This window comes from Arachis ipaensis, chromosome B02 (genome assembly GCF_000816755.2).
Source record: "Arachis ipaensis cultivar K30076 chromosome B02, Araip1.1, whole genome shotgun sequence".
In the NCBI taxonomy this organism is placed as follows: domain Eukaryota; kingdom Viridiplantae; phylum Streptophyta; class Magnoliopsida; order Fabales; family Fabaceae; genus Arachis; species Arachis ipaensis.
The window spans coordinates 106,099,426-106,111,996 of NC_029786.2; the positions used below are offsets into that span (position 1 = coordinate 106,099,426).

At 35.4% G+C, this 12,571-nt stretch overlaps 3 protein-coding genes and 1 long non-coding RNA gene across 12 annotated transcripts in view; 2 read left to right on the top strand and 2 right to left on the bottom strand.

Annotated features, from left to right (window-relative positions):
* Nucleotides 1-10,516, top strand: part of LOC110269099 — a 20,558-nt gene extending 10,042 nt beyond the window's left edge. The window contains exon 3 of the long non-coding RNA XR_002358193.1: nt 10,216-10,516. This is a non-coding gene — a long non-coding RNA (uncharacterized LOC110269099). The remainder of the gene's footprint in view (nt 1-10,215) is intronic.
* LOC107626291 (ABC transporter G family member 22) overlaps nt 1-12,223 on the top strand; it is a 53,229-nt gene extending 41,006 nt beyond the window's left edge. Inside the window, exon 10 of the mRNA XM_021116617.1 lies at nt 11,920-12,223. Within this exon, the coding sequence (XP_020972276.1) occupies nt 11,920-12,141 (222 nt within the window). The 3' untranslated portion in view covers nt 12,142-12,223. The remainder of the gene's footprint in view (nt 1-11,919) is intronic.
* LOC107628008 (putative disease resistance RPP13-like protein 1) lies at nt 3,423-8,889 on the bottom strand. Of its 9 annotated transcripts, none has more exons than XR_002358190.1 (3): nt 4,830-8,889; nt 4,602-4,655; nt 3,423-3,982 (listed from the first exon to the last, which is right to left on the bottom strand). XR_002358190.1 is itself a non-coding variant. In XM_021116607.1 (2 exons), exon 1 carries the CDS (start codon nt 8,474-8,476, stop codon nt 4,847-4,849), a length of 3,630 nt encoding a protein of 1,209 aa, XP_020972266.1. In that variant the 5' UTR covers nt 8,477-8,888; the 3' UTR covers nt 3,423-3,982; nt 4,830-4,846. The 9 variants fall into 9 exon arrangements, 4 of the variants coding, with proteins under 4 accessions (XP_020972266.1, XP_020972267.1, XP_020972269.1 ...); XR_002358191.1 differs by having other exon boundaries at nt 4,602-4,673; XR_002358189.1 differs by lacking the exon at nt 3,423-3,982 and adding an exon at nt 3,989-4,188.
* On the bottom strand, nt 9,815-10,897 carry LOC110269098 (prolycopene isomerase 1, chloroplastic-like). The gene is made up of 3 exons (XM_021116622.1): nt 10,739-10,897; nt 10,523-10,631; nt 9,815-9,979 (listed from the first exon to the last, which is right to left on the bottom strand). Exons 1-3 carry the CDS (start codon nt 10,787-10,789, stop codon nt 9,906-9,908), a joined length of 234 nt encoding a protein of 77 aa, XP_020972281.1. The 5' UTR covers nt 10,790-10,897; the 3' UTR covers nt 9,815-9,905.

Consider the following 12,571-nt stretch of genomic DNA (forward strand, 5'->3'; position numbering starts at 1 on the left):
AAGAAAAAAAATTGACGTAAAATAAAAATAAAAAATTATCGTAAAAATTTTTTTTTTCTTTCGAAAATTTAAAGCAAATTTTTTTTTTATAAAATTAAAAATATTTTTTTTTTGAAAATATTTAAAACAAAATTTTTAAATAAAATTAAAACTAAAATGCCTAATTTAAGCAATCAAACAACTAATAGTTGTTAATCACAATCAATCCCCGGCAACGGTGCCAAAAACTTGGTGCGGTATTTTATAACCACACTTACTAACCGGCAAGTACACTGGGTCGTACCAAGTAATACCTTACGTGAGTAAGGGTCGATCCCACGAAGATGATGGATTAAGCAACAATAGCGTTTGATAGGCTTAGTTAGACAAACAAAAATTGATGTTGAGATGTAGCATAAAAGAGATTAAACAATATAAAAAATATTGAAGAAGGGCAAGTAATTAAGATGAGAACAATATATGGAGAAGATAGTTAAGGTTTCAGAGTTATCTATTTTTCCGGATTAACTTTTCTTACTAACTATTTTAATCATGTAGGATTTAATTTATGGCAAACTATATGTGACTAGACCCTAATTCCTTAGACCTTCCTAGTCTCCTCTAAAATTTATCAGCAGCCAATTCCTTGGTCAATTAACTCCAATTAGAGGGTGATAATCAAATTCCAGTTTATATGCCACAAAAACTCTAATTACCCAAAAATAAAAGGATTATATGTCACGTATCCCGTTAAATCCAAATAATTAAAATTTAGGAGAAAATGTTTTCAAGCTGTTGTTCAAGTAAAGAGCTTTTCCAAGTTTTACAGGAACTCAAATAGAAAGAGGGTCATACTTCCGTTCCACCCAAATTCATAAAATAAAAAGCGAAAACAATTCTTAAATTATAAATCCATACATAAATTAAAATAGAAAAAGCAATAAAATCAATCCATAGACAGAGCTCCTAACCTTAACAATGGAGGATTAGTTGCTCATTATTGAGAGAGAAAATAAAGATTGTAAATTGGGATGGAATGGGATCCTTCCCAGGACCTCTCTACAAAGGAAGGAAAGTTTCTCCCTTTTTATAACTAATCCTAATAAATTTAAAATCTAATATCTAAAACTAAAAATTAAAATAATATTTTTTCCTAGAATTAAAATTTGAATTTAAATTTGAATTAATTTAAATAATCAAATCTTCAATGGATGGATGGGGACCACTTGAATTGTCCATTATGCAGATCGCTCATGTGACGCGTCCGCGTCGTCCACGCGTTCGCGTCATTTGTGCAGATTCCAATCCACGCGATCGCGTCAGGCACGCGATCGCGTCATTGCGATTTTCTCCATTCCGCGCGGTCACGTGAACCATGCGTCCGCGTCGGTATTCGCTGGTCATCTCCTTGGCTTCTTCTCTTTCTCTGCAGAAACTCCATCAAATTCCGCCAAATGCTACCTAAAATAAACAGTATTGTACAAAACTCAAAATAGCATCCATAGTGGCTAAAATATAATTAATTCTTAATTAAATTCAATAATTTAGATGCAAATTCACTAGGAAAAGATAGACAAGATGCTCACGCATCATTTGGCCGAGTGGCCGTTACTATCTTTCGCCTGGCTCATCGTGTTATTTTTGTTACCGCCTTTTCGGGGTGGGCTCATTGCTTGTGCCCGTTTTGTCGTTTTTACGTTGGTAACGATTTGGACCGATTTGGTCGTGTTGTCGCCGTGTTAATTATGGCTATGGTCCATCTGGCTCCCGGGGTGATCAGTCCCGTGCCGCCGTTTTAGGACGCAATCGTGTAAAACGCGTATTGGGAAGTAATAGATACGTAGGAGAATATTTTGACAAGTGGGAATTAATCGTCAGCTAGACAAGCTTGTTAATATGGCAAGTATTTGATAAGAGTAAATAGCTAAAAATTGACTAAAAAGATTAACATGTGGACAGAGCGAGCATACATGAGTTCGTTAGGCCTCCTGGTCGGCTTGCTCGAGTCAGGAGTAGAACCTTCTCAAGTTACCTGCATTCCATGTTCTAGGAATTTCTTTGCCGTCAAGTCTCTCAATCTTGTAGGCACCCTTACCAAGCACTTCTCTAATTCTGTAAGGACCTTCCCAATTTGCCGCCAGCTTTCCTTCTCCAGGGGTCGGTAGACCGACGTCGTTGCATCGCAGGACGAGGTCTCTTTCCTCAAAATCCCTCTTGAGGACTTTAGCGTTGTAGCACAGGGCTATTCTTTGTTTCAACGCTGTTTCTGACAAATGGGTCATCTCCCTCGTCTCCTCTACGAGGTCCTTTTCTACCGTTTCGTCCACACCTACGAGCAGTAACCAAGCACAACTCACACACTCCTGCAATATCAAAAAAAATGAGTTGTAACCAACCAACCATTCTTTCATAATTATTCAATTGAAACATAAAGTACAGATTAAATGCAATAAATATCTGTGAATTAAAAGTGTCATAATAATAATAATCATAAAAATTTTCATCAGTTACCAATATTCAAATCTTATACTATTTTATCTAATTATACATATTTTATAAACTCTTACGTTATTACTATTGTAAATTTGTATTTTATTCTATTTACCAAATAATCAAACACAAAACTACTAATAAAAAATAGATAAAAAAAATTACATATAACCTTTTCATATAATTATGCCAAAAATATATGATTTGCAAATTCTAGGAAAAAAAAAAACAAATAAAACACTGACACACTCAATCCCTCTGTTTCCATAAATAAAATAGATAATACTAAAAAAATTCTTATTCAAAAAATAAATATTGCTTATTTAAATAAAATTCCTTTTTTTTAAAAAAAACATTATAAAAACTACCATGAATACTAATTTTTTCAGACAAAGATCACATATCAATCAAGAAACTACAAAAAAATATATATATAAAAAAAATTAAAGAAATATCTTCAAATGAAAAACTTATATACAAAGGTTAATAAAAATGATTGTACAAAACTCAAACAAGTTAATATTTTAGAAAGATTCATCTCTATAAAAACATATGAGAAGAAGAACAAACAAACAACTTCAATAGGAAGAAAAAACAAAAAAGTAAAACAAACCTCATATAAGAAGACTAATAAATCTGTCAACTACAAATAATATAAAAATAAAAACAATAAATGAATATGTAACTTTGTACAATTTTAGTATCAAATACCTGTAATTTTTTTTAAAATACATAATATTTTACTTCATATTTCCTTCTACTTGAATAATTATATTGAACTATATAGAAATACCAGAATTAATATTTTGTACAATATTTTCAAGTTTAAGATTAATTTATATATATTATTTAATCAATTTATAAATTATATAACACTTTTAAATCTATACTGTATACTAATGTTGTTGTTTTAGTCTAGTATAAAAGAATTTAGAGACAATCATATAAGATTCTAAGACTTCTAAATTACCACCAGCCTCTATCCCCCTTCGGCATTGCCATTAGGGAATAGAACTGGGGCCAAAAACATGTACTATTTATTGAATACTCTCTTCTTCAAGTACAACTAAGTTATCCCTTTCCATGTTACAACTAATCACACATTACTTACTAACATAAGAACTATGAAGTACTTAAAGGAAAGGAAAGCATACACCACAAACAGTGAGTGAACAATATTTGTAATTCAAACTCAGATCAAATGGAGATCTCAGTGATCATGATATCAAGTTTCTTTACTGATTCCTAGCCACTTCTTTAGAAGGAGTCGCAGCGCGACTTCTATTCTCCTTGAGAGTGTCCATTTGGCATTCTCAAGGATCTTGAACCTCATAAAGAACTTCAAATTGTTGCACCAATTGTGATGCCTATCTCAGAGCACTCCCTTCTTTGCTTATCAGCAGCCTCAATCTCAGTTCTGCCTCTGGATAAGCGAATATTAGAAATTGTTTCCCATATGAGCTATAACCTTCAAGGGTATACTGTACACTTGCCCCACGTTAGATTTCATCACCTTATCAACAGAACAAAAGAAAAAGCAGTCAGTGTTGTAATAAACTTCAATGTATAAGTTGTCAGCAGCAAAAGTTGGGAAAAAAAAAAAAAAGAAGATACATTAAAGAAGTAATGCAATGCTGGTGTTTACTAGTTCATAACAACACCAAAAATACCACCCTTACATCTGGCACACAAGAAGTACTCTCTAGCTCCAAACGAAAACTATATGAGAATAGAAACCGTGCATGTATGGAATGGTGCTATGCATGAACAGCACTAACAGCAATCAGGAGTTAGATTATCCCTGCACTTTATCTACATGTCACAGAAACAAAAGCACAATTCATTTTACAACCATAAACTATGGTAAATTTTGTTTAGATAAATCAATTATCTTGCATGAACTTTCTTTTGGTAAAAAAGGCTCAAAGAAATAGCACACTTCAACTAACGTCATTCTCTTATTGAGGAATGCATCAACAATAAAACGAAAGAAAAGAGAACAAATATTAAATCAAAATAATATACGATACTTTGCTGCATAGTTGATGGTATGCAACATATGAAGCACTGTAAGATACAGCATTCTTTCTGAGTATTCAAAAGGAATATTAAATCAAGGTTGGAAGAAGAACCTAATTTCATCATGTCCCAAGGGTCTGAAGCAAGTATCAAAGCATGTAAGAGTACAGCAATGAGTGAATACTCTTGATGAACAATGTGGAGTAAGAACGTTGTAAAGCAGATGAAGAATGAAAAGCTAGTGAGTCACTTTATATGCAGAGTATAAATGTTAGTGCAGAAAACAAATGTATTTGGGGAAATACAGAATAACGTTGTGAGAGAGAGAGAGAAACAGTTACCTGTTGAAGTTGTTGGATTACCAAATCCATGTGTGATCAACTTGAATGGCGGGGATGTGGGAGATTTTGGGCCAAAGCTGTGGATCCTTCTCCTGACATCGTTTGCCCAGCAAAGGGCTTCCAAAGATGATGAGTTGTATTAGAGAGGCAGGCAGCTTTTCACCCTCCATATTCTCCAACTTGGGACATTCATAAATAGATAATTCATGGAGGGAGGTGAGGTGGGCAAGTCCGTTGCATTCCAACGTCTCCACATTTTTAATGTCACTCAGTGTGAGAGACTCAAGGGAGGCAGGCAACCAACCTTCCTTTGGGAGACACTTCACACTCTCACATTCACCTTCAATCCAAAGATGAATAAGCCCTTGAAATTGTGAATTCATGAATGCTGCAGTGCTCACTAGTTTCTCGCAGTAGCTGATTCCAAGATATCTGAGGCTACGGTGTGGAACCCCTGGAGCACACAAATTGATCTCTGGGCAACCCACTAATTCGAGACGCTCTAGCTGAGGTGCTGCCATCCATATCGTCAACACGGATTTCATACTCCCACAATGCTTGATCCATAAATAACGGAGACATGAAAGAGAGCGTGACACCACAATAGACTCCATGTTTCCACAGTACTTGATGTCAACACGCACGAGATTCGGAAAGGAATCCAACAAGGAGAAGGACGCAAGTGAATCACAGCTGCTACGTATGTATAGTTCCTGAAGTGAGTGGTGTTGGCCATCCATTTCGAATTCTAATTTTCTGCAATCCCGTATCCTCAACTCTTGTAGTGATGGGGGAATAGCACTCACTGGAAACCATATGTGGGAGGAACAATCTGAGATGCGTAAAGAAGTGAGGCAACTCAGTTGCGTGTTGGTAATGGCCTCCACCACGGACCCCACCAGATGCTTTCCTGAAATTGAAAGACTGGTAATCGCAGGAGCCCTTGGAACACAACAACTCAGCTCATCGCAACCCATAATCTGAAGTGATTGCAAAGATGGAAGTTGATTTGGCAAATCTCCTCTCAACATGGGACACTCCATTATGGTAAGCTCCCTAAGTCCAGGAAATGCATTGAACTCCATTGAACGCCACTCCTTCCAGCAAGGCAGTGATGAAAACAAAAGACTTTCAAGCTTTGGAAATGGAGTCTCCAAACAAGATTCATCGTTCTGGTAAAAGTAAAACTCAGCACCCACAATTTCCACACTTTCAAAATTTAAAATTGTAAGGTGCTTCAAAGAGGGCAATTGTCCAAGTGAAGGAAGCATACAACAATTCCTGCAGCCATCCAGCCATACATATGTGATGTTGCGGTAGGAAGAACTTCCCAACCAATCTGAAAATGTTGTACCCCTGTAACCCCGGATTTCTAGTTCTTTCAAATTAGTGTGAGGTTGTAACTTGTCGAGTATATCTCTTTCTGTTTGGGTGTTTGGGATATTCTCATCTTCATCTGGCAACCAACTCAACTTCAGAGAACAAATGCCATCCTTATCAAACATTCTTGCCATCCAAGCTTCACTGCTGTTCACCACATTCTCCAACTTGTCAATGGAAATAGATTGCTGTAGATCTGTAAGTGCTCCCAATTCTGTGATCTTGTTCTCTTCACGCTTCCCAACAACATAATTGCTTAAAAACTGCAAATTTTTCAACTGGCTCATGCCTTTCGGCATCACGTGCACACGAGTTTCTCTAATATCAAGATGGCGCAAATTGACAAGGTCTTTCATGCAAACAGGTAGCATTTTCAGATTTCTACACCAATACAACTTCAAGGTCTGCAAGTTATACAGGTTACCCAATGACTCCGGCAATGTAACAATGTAGGTCTCGGACAGATCCAAGTAACGCAAATGAATCAACTCACCTATTGAATCAGGCACTGACACAAGAGGAAAGTTTTTCAACGACAAAGCCCTCATGTACTTCAACTGTGACAACAAAATACAAGCTGCATTTTCCATATTGAATGGAATCCACTCGTTCAAATTGATTTCAATAAATGTCCTCGTATGTTTTACTCTATCACAAACTCCCAAAAGATTTGACAATGGATAATTGCCTTTGGCGTTATGTGACAAATGACGAGCTTTAGTATCAACCTCAATTGCATTCCGAAGATCTTCAGCTCTGAAATAGAATTCTCCAGCACATGTCATTGCTAAATCATGAACAAGATCATGCATCACAAAATTCTTTTCACGGGTTCTGTGAGGTTGCAAAAATGATCTCGCAATTAATTCATCAAAGCATTCACCGCCAACTTCTTCCATGGTCTTTTTACCTACTGGTTGCAAAAAATTCTCAGCCATCCATAACAATATCAATTCATCCTTGCTAAATTCATAGTTCTTGGGATACAAGGAACAATAAATAAAGCACTCCTTCAAATATGAAGGAAGAAAATAATAACTTATCCTTAACGCTGGAACAACATTTATTCTGTCATTGGAGAGTTCCCAGATTTCACTCTTCAGTAAATGATTCCAATATCTGATATCAGAATTTCCACGCAATATGCCTCCAAGGGCTTGAGCTGCCAAGGGCAATCCATCACACTTCTTTACGATATCTCTGCCGATTTTTTCCAGGGTTGGATTCTCCACAGACACTATTGACAGACGTGCATGCTTTGAAAACACCAACCAACAATCTTCATCGGACAGTGATCGTAGCTCATGAGGTGAAACAGTCTGCACTAAAGAAGCCACATTTTTGTTTCTCGTAGTTATAAGAATTTTACTTCCCTTAACCCCTTTCTGAAAAGGTTTTAGAAGCTTATTCCAATCATCATAAATTTCATTCCAGACATCGTCCAAGACAATGAAGAACTTTTGCCTCGACAACTTTTCCTTTAAATCAAGCTGAAGTAAATTCAAATCTGTCAAGTTACAAGATTTCGAAGTTATTGCCTCGATTATAGTCTTAGTAACCTTGACAACATCAAACTCTTCTGACACGCAAACCCAACCTTGAAAATCAAAATTGTCCTTCACTTTGTCATCGTGGTAAAGCAATTGGGCCAAAGTAGTCTTTCCTATTCCGCCCATGCCCACAATGGGAATGACAGATAAATCACCATCAGCAGCATCATCATCATCCAACAACAGTTTCAGTATGGCCTCCTTGTCTTCTTTCCTGCCACATATCTCCGATGGTTCAAGGAGAGATGTGGATGGACTTCTCCATGACATGTCCAACTTGGCACTCTTCTCCAGACAAAGTGAATCTTTGCGTTCTACAACAGAGTCCAGTCTTCGAACTATTTTCTCCATATCACCAGTATCTTCAATATATGAATCAACAAGTCGAGACCAAGAGGAAGAGTTACCTGGATCACTTGGAGTAGCAGCGACAGCGGCTTTAGTGGAGAGTTCATCGAGCAAGTCATCAGCCATATAAAGAGCATCTTGAAGATCAACAAGCCACTTCTTGACTTCCTTGTCAGTGAACTGTTTGTACTCAGCATCATCAAGCACAGATCTAACAACACAAAGACAGTTTCGCAACCTTTTAAGCAACTCTAAGGCAGAGTAGTTTCCATAGAGGACAGAGTCATCTTCAAGTATTGAAGACAGGTTGCCCAAAACAGTATTAACAAAGGGAGAGAGGTAAGCTCCACCATAAAGTTTTTCAGCCATGGTTGAATCTCCAGTGAAGCAGATTAGATGAGATCAAAAGTCAGAAGAAAGAAAGAAAGGTAATGGATGAGGAAAGGGTTCACAATTTGCAGTATAGTTTCTGGGTTTTCTCAAACAGAAGCTAAGTGAAGTGTTTCGTTTGTGTGGTGAGTGAAATTGACTTGATGAGGTTTATGGTCTTCGGAGAAAATCACATGGGGTAGGTACTAAATGATGTTTCCTTTTCAATAATTTACTGATTTCAGAGGACAATTATTATCCGTAGCTGAGAATTTTTTATTCTCACTAATCTTATTTTGACATATTATTTCTTTCCACCAATTTTGTTTATTTGATTGTTATAAAAAAAAGACACAAAAAAAAAAAAATAAATAAAATGCAATTCATCAGCCATCAGAAAAGACTCTAGTCATTGGAGGGAGTTGCATGTCCCTTTTGGCAGTTGGACACTTTTGTAATTCAATTACACCTTAGCTTATAAGAGCATGTTTAACGCAACAATTAAATGATTAATGGACTAAATTTCCTTTCCATTGTGATCTTTATCTCTTCCTTTTCCTTTGGTAATCCATGAACAAGAAAGAAAACGAATATTTGGATATATAGGACAAAGCACTTAGGTCCCATCTTCCTTTTCCATTATTCATTTTGTATCTCAATAATTGACCTGCATTACCTTAAATAAAAGGAAAAATATATATATGATCCTAAAACACATTTGATATTATTTCAAAAACATTCATGATCATATATATCAATGTTGTGTATGTGACTGCAATTGGACTTCATATTATATGTTTCATTCACTCTGTCCAAGAATTTTCAAAACAAGTAACGGAATTTTTTAACAACTTCACCCTCCAATAATTGTGGCCATTTATTCATCTCAAACTTAAAAAATAAATAAATAGTGCAATGCAACTTTGATTGCTTGAAGTTTATACTTTATACTAAACTAAGTTGAGACAGTTAAATTGTTCGTCGAAATTGATGTTATTTGATCCTATTAATGCATTAAAAAGTTAATCATATTGTCTCATCAGGTAGTCTCTTTCTTTCAACAACTTGTGTTATTTTCAATAGTATTATCCGCATAAATTTGATTATTACACTGAAATCTGATTGATCTTAGTTAAGTTGGGTTGATCCACTATAGAGGCAAGCTCTTCCAACATTATGTTTTCCTTTTTCTTCTTAGCATTGAACTACCTTGACAAAGCATTTCATATAACCTTTATGAAGAAGACTTTATCAATCATACATTGATCATTTACATTTTACACTTCATGGCAAATCCTTCCATCCCCAAGATAATACAACAACAAATATACACTTTTCTATTGTCTTGTTCTTCAGTGAAGCAATCCTATAATGAAAATTGAGCTGATGCAGAAGTTATGAGAATCTAAGATGTTAACTATATTATGCCTCATGCAAGTGTTCTTAACCAACCAAGCAACCTAAGCAGCATGGTATCCATAACTGATGACTTCTTCTCCAACCCTGATTGAAAAACAGATTCAAGGTGAAGGTACGAAAATCCAAGCAAAAGAAAGCCACATGCCAATGGTCTATTTCCATTTTCTATTTTTATTTCTAGTGTTTTATGCTTTTCTAAAATTTCATGGGAAAACAAATAGAAAAAAAAAAACAAAATTTAAAAAAGAAAGCTGTTTAGATAAAATGAAAATGTTTCATATTATCCCTTTTTCTAATATATATATATAACAAAGACACAGTATCTTATCTTCACATTTTCTTACATTTCAAGAGTTTAACTTCAATGTAAAAGTAGACTGCATATTACTGTTAGCCTTTGTTCCCTAATTTTTCTTCTTTCACACCAAAAAACACATAATATCGAAATCAGTAAATTATATCCTGATTCTGTTATCTCTTTCTCACCATGTGTACTAAAAGTCTAAAATTAACATGAGCAAAGATGCAACTATAAATTTGATTGGTAGTAATTAGAAAAGCATAATAGAAAATGTGAAACTCATTGAGTCATTGTATATTCAATTTCAAAGGGAAGTTCTAGCTTACCAATATCTGCAGCAACTCGATGAGCACACATGACTCCAGAGAAAGCAACTGCAATAACACCTTGTCCAGGGAAGCAGCTATCACCCACACAGTAAAGACCATTTACGCCCTGAAGGTTTAATTAACATATCACTTACTTTAATCACTCAGTTCTACGAGTATAATGGATTGTTCTAGAATCGAACCTATTACTAACTTTCGGAAGTAAAAACTTACCGTGGTATTGAATGGCATTCCCAGTAATCCCTTTGGAGTTTTGCGAGGCATTGGTCCGTAAGTTCCATCAACACGAGCTAGGTACCGCCAGTGTGTCTTTGGTGTCCCTACCTACAATGGGGCCTTACAATTTCAAAAAGAACATACACATAATAATATTACATAACTTAGAATCAAATACTAAAAAAGAAATGTTATATGCATTGTTAAGAGAGTGTTTTCTCCATATAAACAGATAATTCAAACATTAATACATAATAGCACCCATGCTTCTTTATGCAACCAACACCACCAATGGGGTAGTTAATCCCCTCAAAGTGCCTATCGCATAGAACCTAGAGGCCAAAAAAAAAAAAAAAATTCAAACACCAAAGCAAGAAATGAAAACATGCAGTCAGCCACTATACTTGATAGCAGATAGCTGAGTGTTAATTTTGTATTTAAATTTTTTGTTTTGTCCACAACTTTCTTTGAAATACACTTTGGAGACTATGATAAGAACATTGCTTAAACTGCAAGTAGCAGCAAGATAGGTCAACAGATTTACCATGCTTGCATTGATCATTAGGGTCTGCAAAGCATTGACTGTGCTCACTAAAAAACACTGCAATGACAGAGTTTTTATGAAGTAAAATTACTGATCACGGCCAACAGAGTTGAAAAATAATGCAGTGATTAAACTTCAGATTAAGTAAGTTGTTTCATCTACCTCAACATCTATGTAAGACAACAACTGTGGATCTTTAATGTACTTCCTAGCTATGTCCCCAGCATTCTGAGGCAAATAATAAGCTGCCATATTATAATACATCAGAGAAGTCGACACTAGACCGTACCAAAATATTAATGGAATGCTCAAAATTTGGAGGGAGCTCAAAAGGTGAGATGATTAAGGAAAACTTTTATCAGAAGTAGTACAATAATATCTAGCATGACACACTCACTATTTAAAATATATAGTCTACCAGCATAAACACAAAAAATACACCAAACATAATCTCCACAATAACACCCTTTGCTTTGTTCAAGACATAATGCTCAAACGTTTTGAATTTTTATAGAAAATGGTATAGTCGAAAATCAAACGTTTTGAATTTTTTTAGACTCAAAATTCTAATTTCTATGTATAAATTGAGCAATCTACTAGCAGAAGAAGCTAACACTTGATACTAAATTTTGGCAGAGTTCCCATATTCATTTCTTGGATCCGGTACATGTCTTTCAATTACCACACCTACAAACTGCTGCTAAAGGTGCAATATGAACACCTAACTCCAGTTGTAAACGGGATCAAAATTGACAGTGGTTTGACAGAGGTTGCTGCTCTGATAGCCATGGTTTTCGGCTACCGGTTCTTGGCTTATCTTTCCTTGCGGCGGATGAAGCTTCAATCCGGAGCATGAGATCATTGATCCAAGCATAACAAGAAGTAGCCTGGATTGGAAGAAAGTGCTTCCATTTTGCATGAAGAGTGATATTGGATGAATGCTCAAATTGTAAAGAGGACTACATTCCCAATAAATTTGGATAGAATTTATGTACATGAACTATTTTTGTAGAATTTAACTTGGTAGGTTAACTAATTGAGTCTTTTCTCTTTCTTTCTTCGTTCCTTTTTCTTTGATGGGTGAAAAACAAGAAACAAATTATTTAAAACTCATTGATATCATCTCCCTAATATTTAGTTGACTTTCATTACATAATCAAGTCACATCATGTTCACTTATATGTACAATGAAGCATCATGGTGGTGCCTTGAGGACCAAACTATCCCATAGTTATTTCTTACTAGTGTTCCAGTGCATAAAAGAGAACAGAGAACATGGCAAAATA